Consider the following 27,552-nt stretch of genomic DNA (forward strand, 5'->3'; position numbering starts at 1 on the left):
TTAGAACCTGCGCTCCCATCCGCCACCCCTAGGGCATCAGAGGGCAAACCCGACAAGGGAAGGAACTGGAGCGGCGGGACCAGCGTGCACCGGCCTGGGTGCTACCAGAAGAACCCATGTGTTGCCATGTAAAGTGTCTTTTATACCATTTACTTACTTATTTACTTATTTATTTTTTTTGGGGGGGGGGCATTTCCTAGAGTTTCAGTCAGCCGGGTCCAATCTGAGATGCAGGTTCCCGCCCGGGGTCGGGCGTGGCTGCTGGCTGCCCTGCAGGCTCCGCCTCCGGTTCGGGCGAGCCCTTTAAAAGCCGGGCAGGCTGGTTCTCTCTCACCTAGCGCTACTTGGGCTGAGGGCGCGAATCCAGTCACCTCAGCTCTGCCAGCATCGCAGGTACCATGGCGCAGGAGCTGCAGCACCCCGAGTTTGCGCGAGCGGGCCAGCAGGCGGGGCTGCAGGTGTGGAGGGTCGAGAAGCTGGAACTGGTGCCGGTGCCGCAGGGTGCCCATGGTGACTTCTACGTCGGAGACGCCTACCTGGTGCTGCACACGGCCAAGGCGAGCAGGGGCTTCTCCTATCGCCTGCACTTCTGGCTGGGTAAGCGGTGAGGGGCACAGGGCTGCCCAGGGTCCCATCACCTGGGTGGGATGGGTGACACTTAGCTAGCACCCTCTCCTAGCCCCAGGTCAGCTCCTGGTCGGCTGTAAATGGGATGAGGTGAGTCACCCAGGAGGAGAACCCATGTCGGCCTTGACCAAACCTCTTTTTGTAGTTCATGCTCATTCCTCCGGCGTTTCCCTTTAACCCAAACCCCATTCTATTCCTGGGCGGCTGCCTGAGAAAAACCCGGGTGCTGGCCAAGGACTGAGCGCCCTCGGGCAAGTTCAGCCCTGGTTTCTCAGGCAGGGCGGAGATGAAGTCAAACTTGTTTGTGGACATCTGCGCAGTTGGAGAGAAAACGCCACGCCCAGTTCCAAACTTTTATTTATTTTTATTTGCTGCCTTGGGGCACCAGCTTAGGCTTCTTCGCTAATTGAGACTAGTAGCTTGTGCCACTCCAGACCAAGAGTCTCCGTGTGCAACAGCGCTTGCGTGTTTGGGGGAATGAATACAACCATCATCCATGTTTAAAAATTGCTCTGTATGGCTGGTATATTTCTTTGGATAGGCTGTTTCGTTTACAATTTTTCATTTATTATTCATCGGTGTTAACAAGGACACAGTGTGGACCAGAACAGCTCCATTCAGCGGTCGTAATAATTTGGAGCTGCTTTGGCGCCAGGCTTTCAGGACACTGGCCCTGTGTTCCACTGTCTCCACCTTCTACTTTTACCCGTAAACATCCTGAATGTTCAACCTCTCCCGGTGAGGTCCTGTGCCAGTAGGCACACCCCGCCTGACAACGTGCAGAAAATCTGAGCCTTCTTTTCAAACTCGCTTGCCTCCTGATACAGGTGTGTCTTTCGGTATATTTATTCTTGAGCCCAGGGGGGAAGCACACAAAACCACACCCTTTGAAAGCCACCGTTCAACTTTAGTTTCTAACATCTGAAAATTTTTAAGGAACAAGTGAAAACATTTAGAAGTGATTCTCTAAGCATTAGCAGACGCCGGGAGCGGGCATCTGAGACAGGAAACACAGAGAGGAACGGGGTGTCTTTTACAGTCCTGGCTGCTTGCTTATGGTGGCTGAGCTCCCTGCTGTTTGTTTCCTCGGGTAATGCCTCTCCAGTCATACTACACAGCAATCTGTGTTCTATTCATGAAACAGTGACCCCAGGTAGAACAACCTTCACACTGTGCATTTGGGTCTGGAGTGGATGTGGGTCTCAAGTGTCATCAGGGTGAGTTTAAATCGGAGAAAACTCGCTTGCTGTTCCCAAGTTGCGTTTGGCTTCATCCACAGAGTGCATACCGAAGGCTCTGAGTCTAAGTCTTTAATTCAGTGCACTTTTCTTACCCAAGCAGGCACCTTAAGTATTGTGCTCTGCCAGATTCATAGATTCACTTAAGCTGTTTCTATGCATTTGTTTGAAGCAGGGCCTTACAACTAGGCTGGCCCAGAACGCTCTGGAACTTAAATGTAGCCCAGATTTGGCCTCTCATGCTCTATCCTCCTGCCTCCATATCCTAAGTGGCTCACTTATACTTCCAATTATCCATTTAGTGCCAACCAGTTTCACAATTATAATAGGACATAGTCTATTTGGGCAGAAAGAGCTTACGATCTTAAAAACCTTCAAAAACTAAAGCGAATAGTATATTAATGACAATCTAATTCATCTATAAATTCAGGCTGCCCAGGAGCTTGCAAGTCACTTGAGATAGTTTATGAAACTTTCTAGATAATTTAGAACCCCAAAGGATTTGTAAGGGAAAAAAAAGATAAAACATTGGTAGAACGTGATTCGTGACCCGAGAGGTTTCCAGGCTCTGTGTGACAGGGACAAGAGCCGTGTCAGACACAGGGAAAGGAAGGCAAGTGGGGAGATTCTATCAAAGGAAGAAGAGCCAGGACACCTTCAGTGTTCGCCAGGAGCCTTTCCTATTTCCGGTCTCCAGGCAGAGGCAGTCCCATCTGACAGAGTTTATTCTGATATCGGAATAGGGAAGAGTTCACGAAGATTAGTTAGAGGGGAAAGAATGCTTGACTTCCTGAAGGAAATGAGGAAGTCAGCCAGAAGAAGTTAAGTTAAAGAGAGGCTGCCTGGGAGAAATGCCCAGGGTACAAAGGAAAGGATAGACCTGGCAGGAGGAAGCAAGCAAGGTGGGAAGGAGGCGGGACTACGACCAGCAAAAAATGCTGACAGCCTTCCTTCGGGTCTGCCCATGCTGTTTCCACACAGTGTGGTAATGCTGTCTGTCTAGAAGCAGTGAAAGGAAAAAGCTGTTGCCTGCAGCTCAAAATGTTTTATACTGTTCCTCGGAAAACATTTCGGCTTTGTGTCGAGCAGTAGAGCTGCACCCAGCTTTTGTTTCTGGTTCCTCACAGCATCCAGTCTGTAGTTAGGGGTGAGTTTAAAGATGCTATGGTGCCGTCAACCTTATTACAAACACCTTCCCTCACCCCTTCTCCTTGCCAGCTTCAGATGGTAATGTTTAAAAACAGCATTCAATGATGTCATGCTGTGTGTGTGTGTGTGGCCTTACCCAGGGCACTGGGACACAAAAGGACTAGATTATGATATATAACACAAAATATACAATACAAGGATCTCATAACATACAAGGGGCTAGTGACAATGCCAAGGAACTGATTGCTGGGCCAACAAGATGGCTCAGTGAGTGAAGGAGCTTGCTGCTTAGGCCAAGCCTGACTACCTCGGTTCCATCCCTGGAACTTACGTGGTGGAAGAAGAGAAGCAACTCCTGACAGTCGCTCTCTGATGCCCACACACGTGCTGTGGTATGTTGCCTAAACTACGTAAACACGTGTAGAAAAAAATTAAAGAAAGTGGCTTGAGGGTCTTCTTGGCGATGGAGCTCTTTAGTATCTGGACTCTGAAGGCAGACGTGGGGATTAGCACAGCTCTAACCACATAAACCCATCCGTGGGAACACGTCACACTGGGGAAGTACAAGTAAGGCTGACTGCATCCCTGTGGGTGTCGGAGTTGTGATCCCCTGTGCAAGTCTGTGCTCCCTACCTTCAGTCCTACTCCGTGCTCTGCCACACTTGTTTTACAGATCGGCCAGTAGCTCCATATGTTTTCAGCAGAGGCGACTCATCGTGTTGAGTAGTATCCTGTCTGGTCCCAATGTGGTAATATCTTTAAAATTGGGAATGAGAACTAGGTAGGTCTAGCGGTGAGACCTCTTTAAATCTGTGTTTTGTTTATAAATTCGTCCCATTTCCCAGTTTTAGAAGTTTCCCGCCACACAGACGAGTGGGATATACATACACACATAAAATATAAAGCAACAAAGACAGGGTGACATGGCAGACATCGGTAGACGGGCTTAGGAAAACAAGGGATGAGGTCACAAACAGAATTCACATGGGACATCAAATGAAGTCATAATAAGCAGTATTCATACACAAACGTTTCTAGTACCTGCTAGAGTTGCATCATAACTCAATAGACTTTGACTCGGTTCCACACATCGAAAAGGTTGATATTGGCTTCTTTAAGACTTTTCAAGCTTTGCAGGCCAGGACTTTGGTTTATGCGTTCTGTTATTCCCTGGCCCGGTACAGTGCACAACATCAGCAGACAAGAGCATGGTCTAATTAACTTATTTCCATTTCATTCATTAACTTCATGCCCACCATCCATACCTAACTCAAAAGAGCCATGTTGCAACTCGTCAGATCAGAATGTATCTGTCCTTACATCTTCCTTGATAACTTTGATCTCAACCTTGGCTTAAGCGTCTCTCTTAAATCGTCTCTGTATGAAGTTTACACCAAGATCTACTGTTATGAGAGCTGGAAAAATGGGCCAAGAACAAAAGCAGCATCTTTTCAGATTGCAGAACTGCATGAGGATTTTTAAGGTGCATGTTAGAACACATTGGGCCACAGAACGTTTACAAAGCTGTTGCCATATAAGTACTGTTCTGGCTGCTGAGATTTTGTCCGAGAAGATACTTGCTATGCTGGTCGCCTCTGAACAAGGAAGGGGAACTGTGAAGGAGCTTAAGAACTTGCATTTCCCTAGTCCAGCTAACTGGCTTCTTTTCCTCAATTTCGATGAATTTCTGTAGGCAGGGACTGCTTGTTCATTCCCAGCCACCCAGACCTGAATAATCACACAGAAACTATATTAATTACAACAGTGCTTGTCCTATTAGCTCAGGCTTCTTATTAACTAACTCTTACATCTTAAATTAACCAATTTCTATTAGTCTGTGTATCAGCACAAGGCTATGACTTACTGGTAAGGATCCAGCTTCTGTCTCCTTCGGCAGCTACATGGCATCTCTCTGACTCTGCTTACTCTCTCTATATCTCTGTTTCAATTTCCCACCTGGCTTTACTCTGCTAAGCCATTGACCGAAACAACTTTATTCATTAACCAATAAAAGCATCACATATACAGAAGGAAACCCCACACCAAATTTCACTTGGCATTATTCTGGGAAATACGGTCACTGCTTCTAAACTTGTGGCTCATTGGGGAAAGATATATACTGTGGTCACCAAAGAATTTACTGTTAATAGGAACTGTAATAAATGAATTTATGTGGGGCTGAGGGATAGCTCAGTGGTTGGGAGTGCTTCCTGCTCGTGCAGAGGACCTGAGCCGTGTTTGTAGCACCCACATTGAGTGGCTTAAACTGCCTGTAATATCAATTTTAGAGGGTCCAATGCCTTTTTCTGGAGTACCTGTGCTCCCGTGCACATATCACACACAAACAAACACGCAAATCATTTCTAAAAATCTTTAAAACACATGTATTGTCCTTCTTAAGTGCTTGCTGTTTAGAGTTCTGTGAACCTGTTTGGAAAGTCTTTTATAACCTCAAGAACTACTCAGCCTTTCCCAGTGCCCATGACCTCCACAGTATCATGATATAACTAGGTTCATTTCATGGGGCTACTTGAATGCCATTCATATAAAACGCTAGTACTGTGTGGCCCATGGTAAGAGTGCTATAAATGTGTTGGTATTTGAATTATTACTCATAATTTTCATTCAGCTCAGATGTAGTAAGGTTTATGAAGGTTTAGGGTTGTGGGATTTTTTTTAAATGAACTGTGAGTCTTCCTCAAGCTATCTTGGTTCTGAACATCTCATCCTGCGTAGACACCGGCGCAGAGAAGCCTGGGTAGATTCTATTTCATAATTGTAAAAGCTAATTTTATACTGTCTTAAATTCTATCAGATGCGTAGCATTTGAGAGACATCAGCACATTAGTTCCTTCCGTCAGTGACTATTTCATAGAAAAAAGTGAAGAGATAGCAAAGGGGGGTAAATAGGATTGAAACCAGAGGATGAGAGGATGGGTGAAGCTTTATTCATTTTCCTATCTTAAAAACCATGGCGTTGGGCTGGAGAGATGGCTCAGTGGTTTAGAGCACCGTCTGCTCTTCCAGAGGTCCTGAGTTCAATTCCCAACAACCACATGGTGGCTCACAACCATCTGTAATGAGATCTGGCGCCCTCCTCTGGTGTGTAGGCATACATGGAGGCAGAATGTTGTATACATAATAAATAAATAAATCTTAAAAATAAATGTTTTTTTAAAAAAAAAACATGGCGTTATCTCCTTATGGCCCACAAGTACTTCTCACCGGCACCCTGTGAGCCTGACAGAGTGATGATGAAGGAGCCCAAGGTGTTTCCTGGCAGGATCTAACTTCCGTATGAAGTGAATGCTTTCCTGAGTCCCGCTAGCGTGGACTGATTTTTCCCCAAGCAGATCTGCGTCATAGTGTTTCTTTACATTTTTTTTAAAAGAAACTGGAAAAGTCAGGAATATGAAAAACTTCTGGGTATGAGCCACATAGCATCACATGTTGCTCCTGATAAGGGGTCTTTCGGCAGCAGATTGCTGTCCAAAAACATCACCGCAACGAAAGCTTCTCCATGCTTACCTGTCCATTGATGTTGCCATTGTTCTGCTGGGAGAGGTAGCTTTAGCCTAATTGATTACCCAATACAAACTGGGTCAGCCCTGAAACTGCATACGCAGGCAACAAAGATGGGTTCAGAAGGTTGGATTAGTCTAGTTGTGTGTGCCTGTATCTGTCTATATCTACAGTCAAAGGAAAAGAGGATATCAATTTGAGAAGGAAGGAACGGGAGGGGGTGGAGAGAGGAAATGAAAAGGGGGAAGCAGTATGATTATATTTAAATTAAAATATATAAATAAATAAATACATACGTACGTACGCACATACATACATACATACAGAGAGCGTCTGGTGTCCTTCGCATCCCCTCTCTGCCTCCGTATTCTTCCTCTAGTAACTGAGGTCTGTCTTGTCTCAGGAAAGGAATGCTCCCAGGATGAAAGCACGGCAGCAGCCATCTTCACGGTCCAGATGGACGACTATCTGGGGGGCAAGCCCGTGCAGAGCAGAGAACTTCAAGGCTATGAGTCTACCGACTTCGTGGGCTACTTCAAAGGGGGTCTGAAGTACAAGGTAAGCGCTTCTGTGGGACGCGGTTCATTGTGGCCTTTTCAAAGGGGTTCTCTTCCTGGTTGTTCACACTGCGTGTCTTCAGGGATCACAACTTTTTGGAGGGCACGGATTTGCTTTTTGTTTGGTCTTAGGCTCTGTGTGAATGTACGAGCATGTGTGTGCATGTATGATTTATCTTCATATTTGTCAGTAGGTACACAGGAAAGGAAAACCAGCTTCAGAAAGTCCAAGACACTCTCTCTTGTAGTCTTAGGCTAATCTCAAACACTGTGTGGTCAGAGATGACCTTGAGTTCCTGATGCTTCTGCCTCTAGCTCACAAGTGCTAGGCTGATGTGTGTGCCACCATACCTGGTCTATGCTGTGTTTGAGATGAAGAGCCCAGAGATTTCCAAATGCTGAGAAAGCATTCTTCCAATTGAGACTCGTTCTCAGCTCCTTGATAACAAAAAAACCCAACTGTGTAAGTATTAATAGATAGGTCTACCTCCTAAGGCAATGCAAAGGCTAGACCCCTTCTGCCTCACCCTAATTCTCCCAGTAAGCTCTGCAATTGGACCATCCTTCCCTAGTCCTTCCCTCCCTGTCTGCGAACTCAGCTAAAACACAAGGAACACCTTCCCCAAACAGATACCTCAGAAGCAAAACCTCTCTAAGGAAAATAAGGGCCATCAGGTGATCCTCTGTTGCCTCGCTCCTGCAGACTACCTAAGACCTTAGAGCTAACCAGGACTTCTGAATATGTGTTTAAATGGTGGATTTAAGTCAGACCTGGGAGTGTATACCCATGTTATCATGTTTGGTAGGTCGAGGCAGCAGGATCATGTGTTCAAGGCCAGCTTGACTATATAGTCACACTTATATCAAAGTTCAGAACGAAACAACAACTAACCAAACAGACCCCCAAACGATGACTAAAACATGTCAGGTTTATGCCTTTCTTTACCTGATTATGTCCTTGGTTGGATGTCTGCAATACCATGAGACAAGACAGAACAGCCACAGATTTCTTCTGTTTCTTGATATTCTTATTTCACACTCGGCTGTAAACCACTTCAAACATGAGATTGCTGCCTCTTGCTTTGTTGAATTCCCATCAGCTCCTCTAGTTTGTGTCAAAAGATCCTGAGGTTTCGTTCATTTCTTTGAACCCAACAGTTCAAGACCTGAGAGTTTCCGCTTGTTCAAAGCAGGTCCGATGGAGTCACCTTGCTGGAAAACATTCCATCCAGACAACTAGCTCGCTGCAGGGGAGTGCAGAAGCTTGTCAAACCCTTAGTTTTCTGGGACATTCTATGTATTTCATGCTAGTTCCCCAAACAGACACGATATGGGGATTAAGGATTACGGTAAACAATAAGATTCTAATATACCACATACTCAGGATGAACTTGGCTAGTAACAGGATCTTGAAAATCAAATTCTAGAATACATATGCAAAAGGAAAGATAATAAAAAAAGTAACTTTGTAGTATTTGAGTAATTATCTTCTATCAACTTCAAAGTTGCCACAGATCAGCATTTTTCAGAAAGGGGATGTTTCTAAGTGGAGGCCATATAGACCATCGGGGTCAGCTGATTCTCTGATCAGCCACACGATGCTAATGTGGGTGGCTGCTGGAAGGACAGCATACTAGGATGTGTGGCTAACGTCAGAGATAGCTAGCCACTCAGAATGGAAGAGGTGACCAACGGTACTGCTTCTCCCCGTTTTTACTTTCAAGTTTATAGATTATACTAATCATGACATGCAAAAACAATATTGAATATATCCCCGTTGGTGCACTTACCATTAGCTCTGTCCTGTCAGGTAAATGAAGCAAGGCTCAGAGAGTCTATGCTACTTATGACGGTCTTCGCTAGTCAGTGATCATGTGACTGTCTGACCCTGACTGTCTGACCTCGATGCCTAAGCTGGTAATCACCATTCTCTGCTGCTCTCAACATAAATAAATGACTCAGACATCAGGACGGAGAAAGAGTGGAAGAGTACCCGGGAAGGAGTTTAGTGTTTATTTTGAGTGGGCAAACTTGAGAGAGCCTGCCATTAACAAGTCTATCAAAATCATGCCAAGTTGCCGTCCACCATGTAAAGGTTCAGCTGGGAGCTGCCAGGATCATCTTCCTGTCTCAGAGTTTGTGTCATTTTTCTTTAGGGAATTTTCAAGGCCAGCAAAGTGGCTACCAAAGTCCATTACCACTGCTCCCTGGCATTGAATTTCTGGCTCAGATTCTTTTTTCAAGTCGTGATTGTAGACAGCGACCAGCAGAAGCATTTCGCTCACAAACCCGTGCTTCTGGTCCCACTGACTAGAAGGGTCATCTGCTTAGCTGTGACCCTTCCTAGTGGGAGCATAAAAGGTCTGGAAGCATCTAGTGCTAACCCAGACAGTGTTCAGGAAAGAGCTATTACCACTGCATGTGTGTGGAGGCCAGGAGATCACTTGGTGGAGTCAGTTCTCCCCCTTTACCTTTCTGTAGGTTCCTGGGATTCAACTTAGGTCAGCAGGCTTGCCAGGAATGATTTACCCACTGAGCCACCTTGCCAGCCTGACAACAGACAGCTTCTTTTGGGTAAATGGGGGACAGAACTTGTGGCATCGAATATTAGAAGCAGTATTATTTTTAATTTTAAGAATTATATTTATTTATTTATTATTTATGAGTGTGTGCGTGTGTTTTTTGCATGTGTGTGCATGTGTGTGTGCGTGTGTGGTGTATGTGTGCTGTGGCCCCCTTTGTGGAGGTGAGAGGAAACTTGCAGCAGTCAGTTCTCTCCTTCCACTGTGTGGGTCCTGGGGATCAAGCTCAGGTTATCAGGCTTGGCGCCCAGCATCTTTACCTACTCGGTCATCTCACGGGCCAGAGAGCAGATTATGTTTTTTTTTAAAAGAATGTTAAATTTTCAAGGTATAAATTGCTCTGATGGTTCACTCTATGGGATTAGGCTGAATGTTTTATATGTGAAAAGGAGGCCAGAGATCACAATCTAGATTTGCTTCTACATTATAACTTCTTCTTTTCACATACTATCCTTTACTATTTTTAATAAAATAGATCACAATGCATTTCTACTTATTTTTAAAACATGGCATGTTCTCGGAAAGCTGAAGCAGGATGGTTGTAAATTTGAGGCCATCCTGGGCAACTTAATAATGCTGTTTAAAAAATGTGTGTCTATGTATGTATGTGTGTATGTATATATGTATAGATATGTGCATATAGATATACAAACATAATAGAGTATATAGATATATAAATTTATAATACAGCCTCATAATTATGTATGTCATCTTTTTGCTGATTATGAAGGTAAAGAAACAGTTCCTAACATCTAATTAGGAAAAGAGAAGGATGTGAGAGGCGACGGCAGTACTCACAAAGCTGCAGTGAACAACAGTCTTTCTCTTCAGGAACCCTCATTCATTGCCCTTCGTTTTGCTCTGTTTGGGGCTGTATAATCAGGATCTGTATCTCCCTGAATTTAAGACAAAAATACTCAGTCCTGGGTTTTTTTGTTTGTTTTTGTCTCCCTCCTAGGAACAGCCCCCTCTTAGCCACATCTCTTTCCTTCTCTACTCTGTGACAGGGGGATGGCTGGGACCCTCCTTTCTGTGAGTGACAATGGAAGGCTGGGTACCTGTTCTGAACTACTGGACTTGAGGCGCCTCATCTCCGAGTTTTCCAGCCTCCTGCTGCTTTCTTGCTACATACAGTCTGTCTGGGAAACATGAGGGCAATCAACGTTGACTTTTCTTTTTATGCAACGGGTCCTCAGTGAATATTTTTAATTTTATATTAGATTTTTATGATGGAGGAGAGCAAAGTAACCGATTGGCCTGTTGATTTTACCAATAATTCTCTTTCCCCATTTCACGGTCCACCTGGCCTGCCGTTGCGTTTTCGTCCTGGCCCAGCCCGTGCATTCTTGCCTTGCCCCTGTTGTGTCTGGGTAGCAGTCTCACGTCTCTGTTTTGTGTTGACCAGGCTGGAGGCGTGGCTTCCGGACTAAACCACGTTCTCACCAACGACCTGACAGCGGAGAGACTCCTGCATGTGAAGGGCCGGAGAGTGGTCAGGGCCACGGAGGTTCCTCTCAGCTGGGACAGCTTCAATAAGGGCGACTGCTTCATCATTGACCTTGGCACCGTAAGTTTCGTGGGCACACGGTGACAGCTGTGGGAATTTGCTACATCAAATCAGACGCACACCACGTCCACACACTTGGCAGCGGTACAAATGACACACAATTTGAGACTTCAAGGTTTTTTGTTCTCTGACTGGTTTAGAATAGAGGAGTGATTTGGTTCTTCCTACCATAGAACAGAAACTGAACAATATTCAACATATTTCCCCATCACTCTGGACAGATTTCCACTGGTTATTTTTGTCTTTGATTGTGTGTGATAAAATATGGCTTGAGGTGGAGGAAATGATTCTCTAAGCAACCAAAGGTTCCAGAATCTAAGCTGGCCATATAACGATTCTAAACATATGCAAGAACTAAGAAGAAAATATTTTAAAATATTAACATACATGAGTACGTATGTGTGCCATAATGCTTCATATTTTTTTCAATGATCTTAAGGTTATTAGATGAAAAACCAGAGGTACAAATATTCTCATCATCTTAATAGCACGGGCAGTGGTATTTTGTATCAAACTTACTTTTTCTCCCAGGAAATAGGCTCCTTTAATGTCAGGCACATTTCTTAATCATTTTTGTTATAACAAAGAAGAATTTAAGGCCTTATGTTAGAACTGGTTTATATGGTGTCTTTTAGACTTTCAAGTCATAGTAAAAGGCATTCCCTGCTCCTGAAGAACCATGTGCCACGGCATAAAAAGGCATGGAAGATGGATCCTCCCTCTTCTGATGTAATTCACAGCCATGTTCTGAGAGTCATTTCCTACACTACAACAAGCCGTACACAGAGTCCATGGCTTCAATTAGCACGTGGTTTGAATTGCCCAGACCCCATTCAAGGTTGCACAGCCTTTAAATGGTGAAGCCAGAGCTGGAGTTCAGGTTTATCTGATTCTCTTCTAAGCACTGTTTTACTGTAGCTAGCTGGCTGTATTTGTGATAAAGCAGTAGACAGATGCCAAAGGTTTATTCTACTGCAGAAAAGGGAGCAGTAAGGACTCTAAAAGTAGAGCTATGTGGTTAGTTTCATGTGAATAGAATTAATTTGTCAACAACAAAGGAATGAAGTGTGTTAAGGTTATAGTTTGGAGAATAGCCCCAAAGCACAAGCTTCACCCACTCCTCTAAGTTAGGGTGTGTCTATAGTTTCAATACTGTTAACCTATAATTTGATTGTTTTGGTTCATAGCATCTGTGTGTTCTACTGAGATTCCACTAATGCCAATACTCAAAATACAGTTTCCACTCCTGCACTGGGTGTCTGGACAGGCGAATGGCTGCTTCCTTATTCTGAGTTGAGTAAATTTCATGAGAAATTCCTTCCAACTTTAAAACCCAATCCATTCCACTAGCCATATTTGAGACCTGGCTTTTATGTCTGGGCACAAACCAGCTACTGGGCTACTCTCTCATTACCCTACGCCAGAAACAAAGAAATACTTATTGGAAGTAAAAGACTGGTTCTAGGGATTGCAGCTTGGTTATCATATACTTAATAGCTAATATCCACATATAATGAATACATACCATGTTTATCTTTCTAGGTCTGGGTCACCTCACTCAGGATGATTTTTTTCTAGTTCCTGTTATTTGCCTGCAAATTTCATGATGTCATTTTTTTAAACAGTGGAGTGATACTCTATGTACCTCATTTTCTTTACCCATTCTTCTGTTGAGGGGCATCTAAGATGTTTCCAATTTCTTGCTATTATGAATAAAGCAGCAGTGGACATAGTTCAGCAAGTATTCTTGTGGTAAAATGAAACCTTCTTGGGGTATATGCCCCAAAATGGTAGAGTTGCATCTTGAGGTAGATTGACTCCCATCTTTCTGAGGAATCGCCACACTGATTTCCATAGTGACTGTACAAATTTGCACTCCCACCAGCAATAGATAAGTGTTCTCCTTATTCCACATTCTTGCCAGCGTGAGCTGTCACTTGTGTTTTTGATCTTGTCAATTCTGACAGGCATAGATGGCAACTTAAAGTTGTTTTGATTCATTTCTCTGATTGCTAAAGATGTTGAACCTTTCTTTAAATGTTTCTCACTCATTTAAGTTTCCTCTATGGAGAAATCTTTGTTTAGAACTTATCTCATATCTTATTATTTAGTTTTTTTTAATTTTTAAAGTAATTTATTTATTTTTATTTTATGTACATTGGCATTGTATCTGTATGTTTGTCTGTGTGAGGGTGTCAAATCTTTTTTCTTTTATTTATTTATTTATTAAAGATTTCTGTCTCTTCCCTGCCACCGCCTCCCATTTCCCTCCCCCTCCCCCAATCAAGTCCTCCTCCCTCATCAGCCCAAAGAGCAATCAGGGTTCCCTGCCCTGTGGGAAGTCCAAGGAACCCCCACCTCCATCCAGGTCTAGTAAGGTGAGCATCCAAACTGCCTAGGCTCCCACAAAGCCAGTACGTGCAGTAGGATCAGAAACCCATTGCCATTGTTCTTGAGATCTCAGTAGTCCTCATTGTCAGCTATGTTCAGCGAGTCCAGTTTTATCCCAGGCTTTTTCAGACCCAGGCTAGCTGGCCTTGGTGAGTTCCCGATAGAACATTCCCATTGTCTCAGTGTGTGGGTGCACCCCTCGCAGTCCTGAGTTCCTTGCTCCGTGCTCTCTCTCCTTCTGCTCCTGATTTGGACCTTGAGGTTTCTGTCTAGTGCTCCAATGTGGGTCTCTGTCTCTGTCTCCTTTCATCGCCTGATGAAGGTTAATATTCAGGAGGATGCCTATATGTTTTTCTTTGGGTTCACCTTCTTATTTAGCTTCTCTAGGATCACTAATTATAGGCTCAATGTCCTTTATATATGGCTAGAAACCAAATATGAGTGAGTACATCCCATGTTCCTCTTTTTGGGTCTGGCTTGCCTCACTCAGGGTAGTGTTTTTTATTTCCATCCATTTGCATGCAAAATTCAAGAAGTCCTTGTTTTTTACTGCTGAGTATATAGTTGGGATATTAATCCTCTATTCAATGTGGAGTTTGTAAATATCTTTTTCCATTCTGTGGACTGCCACTTTGTCTCAATCCTTTGTTTTATATGTGCTTTTGTGTTTAATGTGTTATTAATTGCTGATCTTAATGCTTATGCTAATGGTGTTCTGTTCAGAGAATCTCCTATACGAATGCGTTCAAAGCCATTCCCCACTTTCTTGGCTATCAGCTTTAGTGTATCTGGTTTTATGTTGATGTCTGTGATCACTTAGATTTGGGTTTTGTGCAGGGTGATAAGCATAGATCTATTTGAATTCTCTACATATCCACATCCAGTTAGATCAGCACCATTTGTTAAAGAGGCTGTATTTTTTCCAGCACGTATTTCTGGCTACTTTATTTAAACAAATCAGGTGTCCATAGGTGTGTAGGTTTATGTCAGGATCTTTAATTCAATTCCACTAATCAACATTTATGATTTTATGCCAATACCATGCTGTTTTTATTAATAAAGCTTGTACTACAACTTTAAATTAGAGAAGGTGATACCCCCAACAGTTCTTTCATTATTCAGGATTATTTTGGTTATCATGTGTGTGTGTATGTGTGTGTGTGTGTGTGTGAGTGTGTGTGTATGTGTTTCCACATGAAACTGTCCTTTTGAGATCTTTGAAGAATTGTGTTGGAATTTTGATGGAGCATTGCATTGAATCTGTAGAGTGCTTTGGGTAGGATGGCTACTCCTTCATTACCACCAAAAATAAAGAAATACTTATGGGGAGTAAAAGCCCAAAGGTATCATTAAGCTACAAAGTTCTAAAAATCACCTGCAATTGTCCCTTAAACCTGTGCACTTTTAAGTGTTTGTTTTAGCTTTTAATACATATTTTAAAGCCTTTTACAAGTGGGTGGTTTGCATATTAAATAATAGCGTTTTCAAAGACAAAGAAGAAAGACCTCAGTTCTAGTTCATTACAGTGGTCTCAGGTTCTCATCTGTGAAGGTGATTTGATTAGGGGATCTCTGGAGACCTTAAACAAGAAGCCCTTTCTGGTGCCCTGATTCATCTCATTCGCAAGATTTTACGTTCTGAAGGGGATGCATTACCCTATTGTTGTCCAAATGCCATAATCCATTTAGTTATCACGAATGACTAGCTTTCTAACTATCTACTCTTTGACCTTGGGCAAATGATTAACCTCTGGAACTTTGGTTTCCTCTTAAGTCTCACATCCTGACCTGGCTTCTGATGCTCTCTCTAGCCTCACCTGACTGGGATTCACCCAGCATGCTCACACCTGAGAGACAGTAGTCATCACTTCAGTTCTCTGAAGGAACAAAGTCCTCAAAGGTGTGTGCGGGTGATTCCTGTTGAGTGGTGACCCCAGAGGGGCCTGAGGCTTCGATCTCTATGTCACACACTCTTGTCACCACGCAGAGTACATGCTGTGCTGTGTGAGATGGCGTGGGGCTGGACGTCTTGAAATTATTTCAGAATCTGCTGAATTCAGAACTGACAATGCAAGTCTCTCTGTCTAGGGTTCTACCGAGAGTCATTTTTGTGAAATTATTACTCTGTGAAACGAATGATGAGTTTCACAACGGGCCAGGTAGTTGGATGGGGTAGGCAGGTTAAGGTTCCAATGATACGTGCTTCTTCTCATAGGCAATGCCAGCCTGTGGGTCTATGCCCATAAAACCTCAAGGGTTCAGGGTATGCATAACTCAAAGACATCTTTTTGTTTAACAATAAATAATCTTTATTGTAGAGATTTATTTTTGTTTTCAGTTGTGTGTTTGCTTGTGTGTCTGTGTGTGAGTATGTGCGTGTGTGCTGACAGGGTCCAAAAAAGGCACGGAAGCCCCTAGAGCTGGAATTGCAGATGATTGTGGGCCACCCAGTCCTGGTGTTGGTAACTAGCTGGGGTCCTCTTCAAGAGAAGTATACACTGTTAACTGCTGAGCCATTTCTCCAGCTCCCGAATTATAGAGTTATCTTCAGCAAAACTCAAGTTTTTCCTGCTTTTAGGCTTCATAGATGAGATGAAGAGGCAGCGTGTTCAGCTACCTCTCAAGGCACGGAAATTTTGTGCACCCTGAAGGGTACCCAGGCAGGATCCTCTTGACTCTGCAGTAAGTGACCAGGAGATCTGTGTCTGAGTCACTAACCTTTAACCCGTTGACTTGTTGCTCAAGGTTTTGAATGGTGGTGATAACATCTTTGTGATTATCTTGATAACTTTATTTTGGGGTGTGGCGCAGTGAACAAAGAGGGACCTTGAACAAGATTATTCTGAACCCTAATATTTCAAGGGTAGCTCTAAGCTAATCATTCAAAGACCACTAGCTGCTTTAGAGGGCACGGACTTGAAGCCTGTGCAGTTTGCTTTACCACGCAAGTATGACAGATGCAAGTTCAATGCCCAAAGCTGTTGCTGAAGCAAAGCCAGCTGGACAACACTTAGGTTATATTTATAACCTAAACCCTGTTTTTAATAATGTTTGAGAAATGTCGCTTTTGTGATAAACAGTATTACTAACATGATTCTGTACGCCTTCGAAACGCTCTCTCCTGGGATCTTAGGTGTGGGGACATTCTCTCCGCTTAAGGTGTGAATTGCTGAGCATGAGACATGAGATTGTAACGTAACGAGTTTGATCAGTCAGTATAAAAGTAGAGAAAATAGTGGCTATTTTAGGGAGTGGTTTTTATATTTGTCATTAGAAAATAACACGGGATGTGGCTAGATCTTTGCCAGAGCCACCATTTGAGAAGTAGAGGGGAGAGGGTCAGGAGTTCAAGTTCATCCTTGGTTACTGAGTAGGTTCAAGGTCAGTCTGAGCTAAATGAGACCCTGCGTCAAAACCAACAAAACAACAATCCAGCAACGCACCCGTAACTCTCCAGGCCCGGGATGTGTGGCTGGCTTTCACAAATGCCTGTGAGTCAGCCACAAGTGGAGAAGGAGGCCTGGAGGCCTCCCGTGGAGTGGAAATTCCTGTGGCCAGTTTCTGGCCGTGGCCTTCTGCTGGCTATGTTTCCCTGTTAACTCACTGGATGAGTGATGAGGCTTGACCCTGCTCTGCTGCCTGGAACCTGGCACCCTCCCCCAGCGTCCAACCACTTCGCTTTGAAAAAGCAGTCTCTACTTCCTTATTCACCAGGCACCAGTCCACAGTGTCTGGTTTATTTTTGGAGACCATTTCTGTGATATCATGGATGCTATACCCTCATACACTCACTCTCACCCTGTGTGTCCGTGCGTCTGTTCATACCCCCCCCCCCCCGCTGTCATGGGCACTGTGTGTTACCGCTTCCTACCTTCATCTTCATTCCTTCGCTGGCTGACTCATCTTCCTTTCTCATCTGCCTGATCTGTGTGCCCACCTGCCACCAAGCAGTGTTTTCTAGGTGGCACTATTTTTAATTATTTTCTTGTTATCACATTCTTTTTGGGATTGTACTCATTCTCATGGTAATTTAAATGTTATGCCTTGGCAATTCTCCATTTCATAGTCTGTCCCTGAGCTCAGCGTATGTTTGATTTGCCCAGATATTTTAACTTCTGTTTATCATGAGACCCTTAAACTGAACAAGTTCAAAAACATCAAAATAAATAAATAGATAAATGAAAAGACGGTCAGGTTCACTCTCATTTCAAACCATTTCTCTTGCTCTCCTATCTTGTAACAGAACCACTGCTCATTGGGGCTGTGGAACTCCAAAGCCAGGAGTCAGATTGATAACTTCTCCCATGGTGCCTCTTACAGTTAATCACTTTCCAAGTCTACTCTAGACCCGCCCATCCTTTCATCACCATTGCTACTCAAGACACCGTGGATGACGTGTTCTCTCCAGAGGCCACGTCTTTGCTTCTTCAGGTAGCTTCCTTTGCCTGGGATAGTTTCCACTTCTGCAACACCTTCTTCCTGCAGACACCCAACAGTGTCTCATGCTCAGACACACGTCACGGGTGTTGCCTTCTTTGCAGGATGCCCCCTGACCTCCTTTTCCGGCCTCGACCAGCCTGTGGCAGAAGGTCTCTGCTTATCTGTCTTTTTGTCGGCATGGAGGATGTCCCATCTCTCGAGGCATTTGCCGCATTTTCCCTCCAGTCACTCAGCAGCTCCCCTCGCAGGATTTGTTCCTCGCACAAAGCCTGGAACTTACAGGAACTGTTGAGCAGATATGGATACAAACGTGCATCTATGTAGTAGAAAGCACGTGGGCTCAAGGGAGCTCGTGATGAGAGATACGGTTTTCGTTGCCATTGACAACTCAGTCTTACTCTATCCTCAGAGACCTCTTTCCATGGGCGGGTCTAAAATGTAAACTACACACACACACACACACACACACACACACACACACACACACACAATGTTGTGCCCAGGAATAGGGTGAGGTTGGGTATGAGTTGACTAACCTTAACTCACTTAGAAACTTCACTGTAGCAATGTGGTTCTATTTATTGCTTTGATTTCTTATTTCTCCATCTTTGTCCTCTCCTCCTGTGTGTGTGTGTGTGTGTGTGTGTGTCTGTCTGTCTGTCTCCTGATGTCATCTGAGCATCTGAGCATCTGAGTAAGCAGAATGGAGGAAGAAGGGGGGCTGGGATCTCAGTATCTCCTTTAAGGTCATGCCACTCTCTCACCACTAGACTAGACAGGCTCATCTCTTAAAGGCCCTGCTTCTTCCCAATAGCATCCTGGGCTGTGATGTCTATCCAAACTATGCTGAAGACAAATCCACTGAGCACAAGCATACCTGGATGACTGCTTCCAGTCCACTTTCCTTCATCTCTTTCTTTCCTTACTTCGTATTATAGTCTCGTCTAAGAAATAGGAACTGTGATCTGGGCGGTGGTGGTGCACGCCTTTAATCCCAGCATTTGGGAGACAGAGGCAGGTGGATCTCTATGAGTTCGAGGCCAGCCTAGTCTACAGAGCAAGTCCCAAGACGGCCCAGGCTACACCAACAGACCAACCAAACCAACAAGTGGAGTGTGTGTTAGGAACCATAGTTCCAGTATTTCCTAGCTCCTAAGGACACGGCCGTGCTTCTTGGTTCACAAACCATCCTTCCAGGCATCCTTCTCTCATTCTCTTCTCAAAATAAAAGTCTTTCTGTGGAGGCTGTGGTTCTGCTAGGCGGTAGAGAGCTTGCCTTTTACACATGGTGCCCTAGGTTCAACCCTTCTGCCGACAAAAGAGAGTCTTTTCCTGTCACAATCCCAAATTCATACAGGCTTTTATTTTTCATCTTTGCTTTAGATGAAAAAAAAAAGTTAGTTTAAAAATAAAAAAAACAAGACGGGCTAAACAATTGTTCTTTATTCTGAATAAATTAGCCCTTACTCCAAAGTAGTGCGTAATAGCTGTTTCCTAAGAGGAGAGCCTGTGGTGAAAGGCAAAGATAAGAAGACCGATAAACTCAACCTGAGATCCTTACACTCTGCCCTGCAGTACAAGCCAGGGCCCATGGCATTGCCTTCTCTGCTCGCGAGCGGTGGGTAAGAGTGAAAAGAGCTGACTTTTGACCTCTAGGTGTGAGGCACAGAGCGTGGCAGGGTAGAAGCCGAGCACGCTGAAGGCACAGTCTCCCTGGAGTTGATGCGCGACAATGGCGGAGACGTTAGGATTTCTACTTCAGTTCTCATTTGTGCCTCCATGTTTGGATATTTTAGAAAAATATTTAGATGTTGAACTTGTCATTTAATCCCAAAGGATTCTGAATTTATAGGTCTGGGTGACTCTTGGGTGATCTTGAAGCTCCTTCTGCCTGGGTTGCCTACTCCGGGGTAGTGTGGATGCTGAGAACCACTTCCGGGTGGGAGCTCTCTGCTGGTGCCCGGCGGTTCAGGGCTGCGGGCACGAAGACTGTGTGAGTCATCTGAGTAGCTGAGTCGGACACGGCTCCTGGAAACGGCTTTTGATAAAGTGGCTGGAAATGGCTTTTGATAAGAGTCTGGAAGGCCCCTTTGACTTGCCAAACACTTTCCTTGTCCAGAGAACACGGTGTCGCCTGATCTCTCTAGTGCTGGTGTGGCAAGAAGCGCAAAGCAGGAAACCTGGTGTCAGTGGGTGGCATTGGCATCAGCAGACAAGACCTGTTCGAGCTACTTCCCCTTTCTCTGTCCCTCTAGTGCAGCGGTTCTCAACCTTCCTAATGCTGCAGACCCTAACCAAAACATTATTTTATTGCTACTTCATAACTGTAATTATACTATTGTTATGGATCGTAATGCAAACAGCTGTGTTTTCTGAGGGTCTTAGGGGACCCCTGTGAAAGGGTCCTCTGATCCCACCCCCCAAATAGGTCACGACCCACAGGTTGAGAACCACTGCTCTAGGGCACTACGTAGAATTACAGAGTCCGTCAGTCCTGCAGGTTTTGTCCTTCTAAATCGCGTCGCTTCTCCTCTGTTAAGGTTGCTCTGCCCAAGTGAGGATGCACTTACTTCCGGTCCCCAAATATTCAGTGGCGTTGTGTATCAATTATTCACCTTCCACCCTTCATTTAAAGAAGCATGGGCTTGTGAGAGGAGAGGGAGCAGCCCTTAAGGGACTGTGCTGCTGAGCCTGGCAACCTATACTTGGTCCCCAGGACTCACATGGCGGAAGGAGAGCCAACTCCTGAAGGCTGCAGGTTATTCTCTGATTTCCTCACGTGTTCCACGCACATGCATATGCACCCAGACACCACCCCAGACACACACACACACACACACACACACACACACTGCAATTGTAAAATAAAAGTAAAAAGTAACAAAATGGATTTAAGAGAAATAAATACATATACCACTGAAAATGGTAAATTAAGTTGGTTATAGCGTATAAATATGCATTTGTTTATCCCCCAAACCAAAGAGGTTAAATAGTGATATGGAGGAATCCAAAATCATTGTTTGAAGCTTAGAGAACTTCTGGACAAAAGGAGTCTCTTGATGAATTTCTGTATTTAGTTAACTATGTCTAAGGAAAATTGAACACAGGAAAAACCGAGGTGAAGAACTGAAGTCTGGGTCACCATTCTTCCTCTGTAAAAATTTTAGAAAAGAATTCCAATGCAATGTAGCTCTGCCAAGTTTGCAGTGTTGTGAGTCAACACCACACAGGCTGTCCTGTGCCCCTTTCAATGCCCTCCAAGGGCGTCATTGAGCACTGGCTAATTTTTGCTCTTGTTTCCTGTCCCCCGTGGTGCCTGGCTGCCCTTTGATGTCTTGCTTATTAACTTTGACCACATAGTTGAAAGGAAAATTTTGAAATGCTGGTTGTGTAGATAAGTAATAGCCCTCCCCCCTCCTCAAATGCGCCTGTTCCTGTAATTACCCTATGCCCACTTCTGTTTCTGGTTACTCGTGGATCAGACTAATTGCCAATAATAGGTGGTCTTTTCTTTCTGTCCTTATTTCTTCCTTTCCTAGTTATGCAGAGGAATTTGTTTCCTTCAACAGTTTGGATGGAAGTTACTGAAGGTTTTATGAACGTCTAAGGAGGGCATGCATGGGCAATATGTATATAACTACTAAAAACTTAAGCAAATATTCTAAACTGTGCAGATGTATCGAGATGTTTTTAATAGTCTGTGTCCAAAGAAATACCACATCTAATATTTGCTAAATGCCTGACCATCTTAGAAGGCAAAACAGTTGCCTCTAAAACCATGTTTATTTCACAATTTTCAGTGCCTAATACCCTCAAACTGATGGAAGTTTTTCAGTCAAATCCTATGCAAGTATTATAAGCAAAATTATTTGGACTATAGCAGACATTTTCTTGTAATGGCACACATTAAACTATCCTGTCAATCTAGGCTTTGTTTTTTTTTTAATTATAGTTCTACTCAGAATTGCCTTTGGACTCAAATTTAGAAAACAGATCAGGCTGAGTTATAGGAGAGTTTATTCAAGCATGGTGCCAATTGAATACAAAGTTTTCCTGTGTGGAAAAGCTAAGGAGTCTTCCGTTTACCCTGACCAGAACGAGTGTTGGGCAGCGTGGTTTATTAATATTTTTCCGCCCCGTTCCCACACAGCGAAGGCTCTGTTCTAATGAAACACCCTAGGCACAGCGTCCTACGGTGAAGTTTCAATGGAAGGGATCGCTACAATTCTGTTTCCACTTTTATTTATTTTTTATTCTTTAACTTTCTTTTTATTTGTCCTTTGTGTTTTTCACACCATGCGTCTCCATTCCATTCATTTCCCCATCCCTTTGTATCCATCCTCTGCCATTGCAAACCCCCCAATAAAATAAAATAAAATAAAGAGAAGGGAAAAAAAAGGAAAAAAATCCCATCATGGGATCTGTAGTGTGACACAGTGAGTCACACATAAACCCTTTTGTACACCTATCTTTCCTTGCAAGCCCCTGGCTTCTGCTACATTGCCCTGGCTAGCTCACCCCCAGGCTGAGCTCCCCAGCACTGACTGTACTGGATAGTTCACCCACTGCAGCAATGAGCGAGGTGGGGGGCAATTCTCTTGCTTTCAAGCCCTCAGGGCAGGCCCTCCTTCACGTGGACTGCCAGGGCCAGCTCTACTGTGTTGCCCAAGCAAGGTGCAGGGGCCACTCTCCAGAGTGCTGCTGCTGGTGAGGGACAGGGCCAGATCTCCCATGTTCAGGCTCTCAGAGCTGGCTCACCCCTACCCCGTCAGCACTCAGGAAAGTGGGCCCTGCACCTCACCTGGCCAGCACTAGATCTGACCCTGTTTACACCTTTAAAGCAAGCTTAACCTGTTACTGCCAGCAGACAGTCAGCTATTTTTTTGTTTTTTACAATTTTAGTTCTGTAGTCATTTTGAAGCTCAAAGGAAATCTTCATTTAGAATCCTTACTCATTTAAATATGAGTAATGCTTACTCCCCCCCTAATTTGAACAGAGAAACTGGTCTCTCTACACAATAGTGAGGAATATTTTATACAACTAATAATTGATTTTATTTGTAAATTGATATGCGTATGAAAAGCTCCATCAAAAAATACAGATAAGATTTTGGAATCCATAGACCATCATACAATTTTATTACAAATAATAATGTTCATGGAATTGTCATTATTTATTTTTTTAATAAGTTTCCATTAGGCTTTAAAGATGGTACAATTAGGATTTTACATAAGTCTCTGAAATAGAAGAGAGGTCATTTATACAAAGGAGATAATGAGAATATAAACAAATTAGATGATGATGTAACTATGGGGGAAATCTGTTATGAAAGCCACTAATTAATCTGAGAGACCTAGAGAGTTAATTCTGGCCTTTCTCTGTTTTATGTGTTATGAATTAGTGTTCACTCAAGCTTGCTCCCTCACATCTACTATGAAAGGAATTGCTTGCAAACTGTCGTCAACTGGGCTCAGGACAGGACTCTGAGACCCTGGGTTGCCCTTGGTAGAATGGTGAGCTGGGCGCCATGTAAGTATTGTGTGCCCAAGGTGACCCACGATGGTTTGATGCTAGTGAGTTCTGGAATCTGCCAGAGACCTTGCAGTAAGTTGTTTCTCAGTGATCCTCTCAGGTAGGGTATTGTAATTGCTGACCTTGGCGTTGAATTCAAGTGGCTTTGCATGCATGCCTCAAATTCCAATGTGCAGGTTTGGAAAACGGACTAGGGAGGCATTAATGGGAGCAAACCACTCTATTCGAAACATTCAAAGAGATGATACCGAGTAATGAAATCACATTCTAGAATAAATGGACTAGAAGACACAGTTCTTGGTATTTCTTATCAAAGCTCGAGTTGCTCATGGGCATGCTTTGTTCTTCAAGAGGACTAAAGATGAAGTCAGTTGTAACATGATAAAGAGAAGGGACAGAACAGCACAAGCCCATGTTGTCCAGCTTGTCCCGGTACCCCCAAGAAAGCTTGTTGTTTTAGCGCACTGCTTGTGAGTGACAGAATGTCTCTGGAATGAAGATGTCTCACAGTGTGAGGGTGCCTTCAGCTTTCTGTTGTTAGTATGTTACATATATAAACATATACGTGTTATCAATATGTATATTCAGAATCTGAAAACACACTGTCACATACCAAGGAGTGGCCGCCTTCCTCACTCACACTTAACCCTCCTCACATTTGGCTGCCATGCTAACTACTGCTCCACAGTTCACCAGGTGAAACTTGTGGAAACCGGAAAACCATGGTGACGCAAATATGTTAGGGCAGGTGTCTTGAAGCTCGATTAACAGAAACTCAAAGACAGAAACTGAGGTCCATCCGGAAGGTCAGAAGAGCAAAGCAGCCAGTCACCGAGTCTTACCTCAGTCCAAAATGGCCATCCTGCCTCCTGGAATCTCAGAATGAGAGACTGAGACTGAGAGCTGTCTCCTCCCATTTTATAATGCTCTCTAGTTCTGGGATTAAGAGCGTGCGCACCACTACTGCCTGGCTTCTATGGTAAATTTATGTGGCTACTGGGATTAAAGGTGCGTGCTACCACTGCCTGGTCTGTAAGGCTGACCAGTGGGGCTGTTTTACTTCTCTGATCCTCAGGCAAGCTTTATTTATTGACACACAAACGAAACACCAGTACAGTGTCTCTCTACACATCCTTACTGGTTCTGTCATATTTATCTTTCCTTCTCCAGAATGGCCCTCACACAGAGCTTTTCATAAAAGAACGAGACAGTTTGGGTTTCTCCATAGCCGGCCACGCCTCCAAAGCACTTAAAGCGACCTCTCCTTAAATACCTTTCTCTGTAGCCAATGCGTATTTTTGGTTCTGCTTACGTGTATTATTCTGTGGGATTATTTTATTCTTCCTAGTTTACCTGGGAGATTTCCACACCCGATTAAAACACACCTTTTGTTCCGCGATGACGAATCCTGAGTGTCCTGTATGGCAATTCCGTAGCAATCCCTCTGTGGATGCGTTTCTTTGCTAGCGCAGCTCAGGTCCTAACCTTTCTGTAGTACAGAGCCATAGAAACTCCTGGTCTTAGAAGCATATTTACTGATTTTCTCTGCTGCTAGAGTACCCTCACAGGAAGCTCCTGTGGGTTTCTATCGCCCACAGTGTGATAATTCGGAGCTCTCTCCCAGTCTGGGTGCCCGGGAACCACTAGCTTCTTTCATTTGCTAAGTCACTTTCTCATAAAATGTTTTCACCTTAGAGAACAAGGGCGTATGGGAGGGCTTGGAGAGAGGAAAAGAAAAGGGGAAAGTGATGAGATTATATTCTCAAAGGAATTTTCAGACGTCTTTATTGTACAGATGCAGTTGTGTATATTATGAGCACTGTTCTCAAACTTAAATCTGTAAGGTTTCAGCCAAAGTAACACATAGTACAATCTCTGTGATATAATAAACCCGTTTTCCTATTTCTCTGCATCTCTGTGTTAATCATTTTAGTAGTTTAGCACCCATCTCTTTCTGTGCATCTTAATGTAAACAGCTTATCCTGTTATGGAATACTTACTATCTTTGTACCGCCTCACTAACATCATATAATGGTTGCAGTTCTTGTACATGTAAGTTTATCTTGTTTTGTGAACAGTTATTAAGTGAATTATTGCTGAGTCAAAGGTCATTAACTCTTCTCATGGTTCTTTATAAAAATCATTGAGTGACCCGGTAGTGGAGGCGCACGCCTTTAATCCCAGCACTTTGGAGGCAGAGGCAGGTGGATCTCTGTGAGTTCAAGGCCAACATGGTTTACAGAGTGATTTCCAGGGCAGGTTCCAAAGCTACAGAGAAACCCTGTCCTAAAAAACCAAAAGAAAAAAAAAAAGAATTGTTGTGCGATGTTATATTTCTTAGTTTCTTAGATTTAGTCATTCAATAACGCTCATCTATTTAAAGTTCCATATTATATGGGATTTTATATCTATATACAAATATGTATATGTATATACACATAATATATACATACACATGTATATACATAATTTGTGTTGGCTAATTTAAATGAATGAACAAGTAAATAAATTCTTTTACAAAAATGTTATGTAAAATTTATGAGCATTAGAGTTTTAACAGATTTTGGCTACCTTAAAATTTTTAATCTAAGTAGTCTATGTAAGTTTACTTATATAAACTATAGTTAGTAATAAGCAAGAAGAGTGATGATATTTATCTGTAGTTTTCATTTAAATGCTTTCCTTATAATGCTATCAGATCAAGAAGATGCAGATAAATACGTAAAATTTTGTATACCTCACTAGTAGCTGATTCTAATTTTCTTCTTAAAAAGTATAACATTTGTATGTATTCTTTGTGAGGTTCAGACATGTATACAATGCATTTTGATCATTCTTATCCAGCTCCCCAACTCCTCCAGGATTACTCCCCATGGTCCCTTCCCAACTTCATGATCTCTCTCTCTCTCTCTCTCTCTCTCTCTTTTTCTCTCTCTCTCCCTATCTATCTATTCCACAGGATCTAATTAGGGCTGCCTTATGCCCATGGGTGTGGGGCTAGTCACTGGACACACCTCTAAAGAGAACTGGCTTTCTCTCCTAGCAGCTACCTACTGTCAGGCTCCTAACTAGGGATGGATGGGGCTGTGTGTCTCTTCTGAATCCATGCTGGAATTTTGATTGTTTATCTTGTGCAGAACTTATATAAGTAACATCCCAGTTCTCCCTGAACTCTGGCTTTTTAAATCTTTCCACTTCTTCTTCCTCTGTGTTCTCTGAGCTATTGTCAAAGAGCATGTGACACCGGTGTTTGGTTTATGGCTGAGCCCTCTGCAGACACTAATTCTCTGCACTTTGTCAGTTGTGAGTTTCTACTAGCTAGCATCCTTTGTGTATCTATGACATATAATAATATTATTATGTTTCCGTATTTTATCAAACCATGTTTATTAATCACAGCGAGGTTCATACTAAAACTGAAAGTCCTCTACATACATTTCATGCCAAATGATCCGCCTTTTTCTTTTAGGAAATTTACCAGTGGTGTGGTTCCTCCTGCAACAAATACGAGCGTCTGAAAGCCAGCCAGGTTGCCATTGGCATTCGGGACAATGAGAGGAAGGGAAGATCTCAGCTCATTGTGGTGGAAGAAGGAAGTGAGCCGTCAGAGCTGATGAAGGTATTGTGATTTGTCAGTGAAAAGTCTGAGCCGCATGTGTGTGTGTGTGTGTGTGTGTGTGTGTGTGGTGTATGGTGTGTGTATAGGTGTATGTGTAGTGTGTAGACTGTACCCACACCAACAAAGTCACACCTCCTAATCGTGAGATTATGGAATTATGGGATTATGGCATTATGGGGGCCAATTACATTCTAACTACTACATAAATGCTGGTACAGTGGGAACTCCGTCACACCTGCTTTCTCTAGGATCTCTCACCCACTTAGATTCTTTCTTCTTTTCTTCAGTACTTTTGCTCACATCTCGGGCCTTAAGTATGATAGGCTGG

The 27,552-nt window shown here is 43.5% G+C and overlaps 1 protein-coding gene across 2 annotated transcripts in view; it reads left to right on the plus strand.

Moving 5' to 3' along the window:
* The first annotated feature begins 304 nt into the window (after nt 1–304).
* Nucleotides 305–27,552, plus strand: part of Scin (scinderin) — a 63,148-nt gene continuing 35,900 nt past the window's right edge. For both annotated transcript variants that reach the window (XM_041658367.1, XM_041658368.1), the window contains exons 1-4: nt 305–597; nt 6,940–7,094; nt 11,081–11,242; nt 27,075–27,224. In XM_041658367.1, the coding sequence (XP_041514301.1) occupies nt 399–597; nt 6,940–7,094; nt 11,081–11,242; nt 27,075–27,224 (666 nt within the window). In that variant the 5' untranslated portion in view covers nt 305–398. The remainder of the gene's footprint in view (nt 598–6,939; nt 7,095–11,080; nt 11,243–27,074; nt 27,225–27,552) is intronic.

The sequence above is a fragment of the Microtus oregoni genome, unplaced genomic scaffold (genome assembly GCF_018167655.1).
Source record: "Microtus oregoni isolate MIOR12 unplaced genomic scaffold, Mior012 000009F_ref0000495, whole genome shotgun sequence".
Taxonomy (NCBI): Eukaryota; Metazoa; Chordata; class Mammalia; order Rodentia; family Cricetidae; genus Microtus; species Microtus oregoni.